The 6934-nt window shown below is 39.4% G+C and overlaps 1 protein-coding gene across 1 annotated transcript; it reads right to left on the reverse strand.

Annotated features, from left to right (window-relative positions):
• Positions 1-503: 503 nt before the first annotated feature.
• Positions 504-2322, reverse strand: LOC120412888 (fatty acyl-CoA reductase wat-like). Its single transcript, XM_039573516.2, has 4 exons — positions 2032-2322; positions 1466-1973; positions 962-1403; positions 504-900 (listed from the first exon to the last, which is right to left on the reverse strand). The coding sequence occupies exons 1-4, from the start codon at positions 2278-2280 to the stop codon at positions 525-527; spliced, it is 1575 nt and encodes a 524-aa protein (XP_039429450.1). The 5' UTR covers positions 2281-2322; the 3' UTR covers positions 504-524.
• Positions 2323-6934: the final 4612 nt, after the last annotated feature.

The raw sequence follows: 6934 nt of genomic DNA on the forward strand, positions 1-6934 counted from the left end.
GCTATAACAGTCAATATTACGCCCTCCTAAATTGGCAGGCAGAAATGTTTGCAAAAATCGTGTTGCCTAAAACGGGGTGGCACTGTGCCGGAACTGTTGGATTTTTCTGGGACTGTTTGACATGTTGTTTGCATAACTTTACCTTTTTTAAACGTGATTCTCATTTCAATCCCTAAATTCAGCAGCTAAGAGTATTTATTCACCCTTTCCTATCAACCAACAAAAAAAAACCTACCCCAAAGAAGCTTTTATAAACACTTTGACTGCTTGCACAGTCCATCAGAGTTCGTACGTTTCTTCACCCTGAAGGAAAATGGCCTCCAGAAAATAATTCAGTTTTTTTTTCGTTGGTGGAGAGGAAAATTAAATTTCATTGTTATTGTGGAAATCTTCGCTGTCTGCCGCTAATGAAACATCAACATCGAATAACCGTCAAATTTTAAGACCGTGGATGGAAGAAGGGAAGAGGAGGGAACCCGAATGATTCTGTGAACAGCTTTTCAAATCTTTAAGCACTTTATTCGTCACTTAATCACACGAAACCCGTACCGTTCCGTCAAGCCCTTCCCCAGCAGCGCGTACCCCACGTAAGCCAAGGCCACGTAGACCAACGCTAGAACCACGTAATGGGCGGCCTTCAGCAGCTGGAACTTGCGCTTGGCCTGCTCCAGATTGTCCAGACTTTCCCGCACGATGTACTTGCGTAGTCCGAGCAGGTACGTCGGGAAGAACTCGGCCCACTTGACGCGCCGGATGTCCACCGGGAAGAAGGTCTGGTCGTCGGCGGTCATGGCGTCGTACACGGCTCGCATCTTTTCGTTCCGGAACACCCACTCGTTGGTGGTGAAGAAGTCGAGCACGTCGGAGAAGGCGAGCACCTTGCGGTTCAGGAAGAGGACCCTGTAAGGTGGTTTTGGTCGTTTGAGGTTATCGATGGTTTTTGGTTGCTTCTTGAACTTACTTTGGCTCCATCCCTTTCAGTCTCGCGATCGTATCGAAAAACAGTGCCGGCAAGAAGTGATAAAACAGCTGCAAGATGTAGTACACCCAGGGTGAATCAACTCCGTTGTATGTGGGATACCACAAGGACTGCAGCGCTGGGATCTCCTCACGAAAGCCGACTCCGTAGTCGAACACGTCCTGATAGGTGAACGGGTTGTCCGACCGGGTCGTACAGTTGAAGATGTGCTCCACGGGTCCTCCCTGCGCAGGCTGAGTGCTGGTGTGCCAGATCACGGCCAGACTGGAGTTGACCACCAGATCCGCCGGGATGATATCCGCGTGGCAGTGGGCGTGACAGTGCAGAACTCGCAGAAGGCCGCAACCCACCCCGACCAAAACGCCGTTTAGACCATAGACGTTGTCCGTCCAGCCGGCGATTGGATCCTCCAAGGTTGAGATCACTAACAAGTATTGATACCATGAACAGAACCCTTCTTTCAAGACTCCTCAAAACCAAACTCACCAATCGAGGGCCGCACAATCGCCACCGGCAGTCGATCGCAGTACTGCCGGACCAAGTTCTCCGTCAGCATCTTCGTGTAAGTGTACGTGTTCGGCCACGGCTCGATGATCTTCCGGCAGAGCACGTTCAGCTGATCCTCGTCGACGGACTCCGCCAGCCGGACCATCGTCATCGGGTCAACCCCCACGTTGTCGTAGTACTTTTCCTCGACCACCTCGTGGATGCAGTTTGCGTAGGCCGTCGAAATGAACAGGTACGAAACGAGCCGGGACATCCCGAGCGCGATCTTGAGCAGCTCATTGCCCCCAAACACGTTTGTCCGGATGTGGGTCTTGAGGGACACGTCGAAGCGGACATCCGCCGCGGAGTGAATCACGATGTCCACCGAGCGTTGCAGGTACGCAAGGTCTGCCTCCGACAGTCCAAGCTTGTCGTACTCCAGAGAACCCTCCACGATCTTCAGGCGATCCCAGTACCAGTTTGGATCTTTCGCATACGTCACGTAGATCTACCGAAAAACCCAACCTCGTAAACAACCCCTCAAACAATCGTCGTCCAAAACTCACCGCTTCCCGCTCGAACTGCCGCTGCAGCCGTTCCCGGGGCGTTCGGTTCCGTTTGGCCCGCACCAGCAGGACAATCTCGCGCACCTCGCACCGCAGCAGCTTCTCGATGAAGAGTTTCCCGAGGAAGCCCGTCCCGCCGGTAAGGAAGACCGTTTTGTCGCGGTAAAAGTTCCGCATCGGGGACGCGTTGATCCCGCTGAGGCGCACCTCCCGGGGGACGTCATCGTTGGTGAAAATCTGCTCCAACATGGCTGGTGGTTGGAACGGAACTGATTTGGGAACGCCGAAAGCGAATCGTAAACGTGGGGTGTTTCGGTTTGGCGTTTGGGGGAGTGACCTTCTGGGGTCACCGACGTAAGCAAAGTAAGACTCGTTTTGGGGCAACATTGGACGGTTTGTCTGCATGCTTAATAGCTATGTAAATGAACGCTTTTGAACCAAACTGTCTTAAAAAAACTTTACTTAATCCACCATTAGGTGGTTGGTGCCTTCCTCACATTTAGAGGGTAATGCTCTCCAAAAAAGATACAAAAGGGCCGACCTTGCAGTTTTCTATCAACTTGATTCATTATTCATACCATTAGATTAGGTAGTCAGATCGTCATAATTCAGGGCACTGATGTGCTTATAACTTTTAATAGGGTTGTCAGATCTCCAATCTATTGAACTAGTTGCAAAAGTCTTTTGATTACCTATCCAACGACAGGTCGCATGATAGATCCGGCCAACGTGTTCATCAAATTATCTGAGATCCAGCCTCTAAAAAGTTCATAAATAAAACTTAAGTGCTGATAAATTTTGATAAAGTCGTCGGATCTTCAATCTTTTGAACTCGTCGAAAAGATCTTTCGAATACCTTTCTAAAAATGTATAACATGACGGGGTTTCTTACAAAAACCACCCTTTTTACAATCTTCCGGACTTTTGTTAAAATCGTTTTTTTAGCATAACTTTTGAAGTACTTAACTAAACTTTACAATTTTCAATAGCGACTTATGGGACCCCAAGACGGATCGAATGAGACCAAAACGGTCAATATCGGTTCAGCCAGTGCCGAAATAATCCAGTGCAATTTGTTATGATCAACATCCCACCACACACACAGACATTTGTCCAGAATTTGATTCTGAGTCGATATGTATACGTGAAGGTGGGTCTAGGAGGTCAAATTAAGAATTTCGTTTTTCGAGTGATTTTATGGCCTTTCCTCAGTAAGGTGAGGAAGGCAAAAACTTAAAATGTATTGGACAGACAAGTTTCGAGTTCAGTCATCCCTCATATTCGGAACAGTTTACAAAGCTATTACAGGTATTAAATGATCGGAAATTTTGCATACAGTTTTGCGAAAAATTTCAGCTTTTTTGTGTGACTCAATCTCGCCCTACAGACCCAATATCACCCCTGATGACGGTATTTAACAAAATGACATTCTTACTTGCGAAATGTTTGGAAAGTTCCCGATTATTTGAAACACATATTGCAATACAGAGATTTCATATCGAAGAGGAAGGATTTGTAAAATTAATGAGAGCTTCAAAATTCAGAAAGTTTTATCAAAGTGTTTTGATAACAATGAATAGCTGACATCATTCTAATTCTAAAACAAAATAGTTTTTTATAAGTTTCACGATCGCGGAGACAGCATTTTAATGAAAAAAAAAAACGTTAAATTAGGAAATTTCCGAGACATCCCGTGATTTTTTTCAATTTTCCTAATTCAATGTTTAAAATAACAAAATGTCACAAATATTTCATCCACAAAGCCATTTAATGTTAATTTCATAAAGTTTTCAACAACAAAGGAAATCATAAATTAGAACAAAATTGTTAAATTTCATTAAATAAATGTACACTATGATTACATAAATGAAGTAAATAAAAATCAGTTATAGGCAAGGGTTTCCAGCTAGACCTCAGACTGGCAAGTAATTAATAATTACTTTGATTTTTAGCTGGTAGTTGAGTAATTCATTAATTACTTAGTAATTCATGGTAATGAGATTAATTTAATGCAATTAATTGGTAATTAACGTTATTTTTGAGTAATTACATTATTTTTTTTAATTGTGCTTGTTCAACGACACTTTTTAATTTTTATATATAATCTATTTTAACAGTAACAGTATTTTTTTATTTCAAATGAGAATGTCACACAAAGATTTAAAAAAATAAAGATTAAAAAAATCCAAATTTTTGCATTACGTAATAAATGAACGTTTCAAAAGTTGTCTCCTAGAACTCTTCTAAAAATTATTTTCAACATGTTGTTTAGCTAACCTTATTATCAACAAAATGCAACGCCATGATATGTATACCAGTGAAAAATAATTTGTGAATCCAAAATCTATTCATTTTTATTAAATAATTGTAAAAATATGAACAAAATTGCAAGGACTATACTAGAATTGATTCATTTTTTATACTTTTTCTGCTAATAGACAGTCAACATTATTTGAAGTTTATGTGGATCAAATATTTCAAGCCATTTAAAAATCAATTACAACAAAAATAAGTTTTTATTTGTATTTTTTCATAATCTGCCGAAGTCAATTTCTGTAATATTTCTTTTTAAAGAGCTAAGCTATTTTCTTGAACAAATTCAAAATATTTCTGAAACAAATATTCCAATGTTAAAAATCAAACTCAGTAAAATTAGAATCGACTTATATTCAGATACAGAAATTAAATTCAACATAAATGTCACATTTCAAATCATCAGTTTTTTTGGTTACGGTTTTTCAATATGGGACCATCCATAAACCACGTAGACACTTTTTTGGGAATCTGTAACCCCCCTCCTTCATAGACAATTGTTTATACAAAAAAAAACTTTTTTGTATGGATCGTGGACAATCGCCATAACCCCCTCCCCCCCTAAAGTGTCCACGTGGTTTATGGATGGTCCCTATGCTTTAGAAAAAATACAAACAAAATAATGTCAAACCAATTTTCGAAGTACATTTTAAAACTTAACTATTTTGATGAATTTCACAGTTTTCATGAAGAATATTTTTCAAAATTCATGTTTCAGGGGGCTTTTTTGAACAACTTCAATATTTTAATGGCATTTGACTTACAATGAACTGAATACAATTTAACATTAATTAATTTTATATTTTAATATTTTAATTAAGTAATTTATGTAATTAATCATTTTAGCCCAGTAATTTTAGTAATTAATTGGAAGACTGGCAAGTAATCAACGCTTCTGGAAACCCTTGGTTATAGGTACTAAAAAAGATATAATTTTCGGAATCATCAAAGTTTCACTAAAAGAAACCCGTAGGATGATTGTTGTTATTCTTCAACCAAACAAAATTTTTTTTTAGTTAAGATACTTTTTTTTTTGTTTGAAAATTTGAAGGCTCTATGTTTATATAGGGTATTTGTCCCTGTTTTGGGCCTACTAAGCAGAGCGCACTTTTAATTTGATGTATTCTCAAAGACTGCTATTGGCAGCCTAGTTTGTTATACATGAATAAGTTGGATTTTTAATGCTTAAGCTCGTACATTTTCAACATTTTGATAAAAATACCTTATATCGCTGTAAAAGAACGAAAAACTAAAACACTTTTTGCCCCTATTTTGGGGATATTGCTCCTAGCATACGACCTTCTTTGTGCATATTTTCGGCCTACCTTCTGATTGGTTGAAATCTCGAAGCACGTGGCGAACTTTTTTGACGTACGGTTCAGCCCCAGCTCGTACAGTACAGCCGCAGAAATTCGGTCGACAAATATGCTAAATCATTGTGATGTTTTAAGCCTCAAATAAACATAAGAATGATTGATTTCACTTGCATTACGTGCATAATTAGCTTGAACATGATTTATATCATTCTTTACGAGTTTTAAACATAATTAAACCACAGAGTAAGACAGAGCTCCCACTGCCTATTGAAAAAAAAACGAGCTCGTAATCTGCAAGAAAGACTGTAAAATTCGAGAAGCGCACATACACTGGCACAATTTGTAGAATTGTCAAATGTACCGAAAATATATCCATTTCTCTCCGATATGGACGAAGCAACTTTAATCAGTTATTTTATTGAATTGGTGGCAGTTTAGTGATTGTTTTTGCAATGGGATTGTGCAACCCACCAATAAAAACACATTGCTGGTGGTTGGAGATTAGGGGGACGGCTCTCATTCATGTGCTGAGCGATGAAAACCGTGACGCTGAGTGTCAACAAGCGGTAAGCAAAAGTGGTGAATAATTTGGACCTAATGGGCACCTAGCGATTTTCCAAGAAAAATGTGAAGAGTGATATATTTTTTGCTTTATTTCTAATTTAGGAGGAAAAAGTGAATGAGGGGTCCATCAAAATGAAGATAATGACTGCATGTATCATTCTCAAGTGGCAGATCCCTGCCAGATTTGGTGAAAAGCTCAATTTCGTTGAATTAAGTTTGGTAGACCCAAAATACGTACTAGGCCCAAAATAGGGACAAATACCCTATAACAAGCCTTACCCGACAAACTTCGTTCTGCCTTTTTTTCGTTTGTTGACGTTTTTGAATTTTTGCTTATTCAGCCTCCTGTGATCAAAATTTGATTTTACGTAACTTCTCCATATAATTTGCGGATGCTCCGGAATCGGTTCCATAGTGGCCAAAGTGTCAATTAGTAAGCGTAAGAACCTTCCTTGGACTTATACGAACTCAACGCAACAAAGAGCACCTCGATCCGACGTTCCGTGTTGAATTGATTCGCGTTCGAACAAAACCGTCGAAATTTTTTATATATATAGATTTTATGTCTTTAAATGTTGATTTATAATTTTATGATTTTAAAGTTTTCAATAATTTTGTTTAATTGACTAAACAGGTCAGTTGTGATAAGATTTTTTAAGATTGCTCATATTTTTTTTAAGGTAAACTTGTTTGAAAATTTTATCTTATTT

This window comes from Culex pipiens, chromosome 3, assembly GCF_016801865.2.
Source record: "Culex pipiens pallens isolate TS chromosome 3, TS_CPP_V2, whole genome shotgun sequence".
NCBI classification, from domain to species: Eukaryota; Metazoa; Arthropoda; class Insecta; order Diptera; family Culicidae; genus Culex; species Culex pipiens.

What these genes read in the sequence shown, in the direction of transcription:
- LOC120412888 (XM_039573516.2), bottom strand. Translation starts at nt 2,280, where the DNA reads ATGTTGGAGCAGATTTTCACCAACGATGACGTCCCCCGGGAGGTGCGC. An exon ending in GATTGTGCGGCCCTCGATTG is followed by an intron (nt 1,404 to 1,465) that starts GTGAGTTTGGTT and finishes AATACTTGTTAG; the next exon opens with TGATCTCAACCTTGGAGGAT. An exon ending in CTGAAAGGGATGGAGCCAAA is followed by an intron (nt 901 to 961) that starts GTAAGTTCAAGA and finishes ACCACCTTACAG; the next exon opens with GGTCCTCTTCCTGAACCGCA.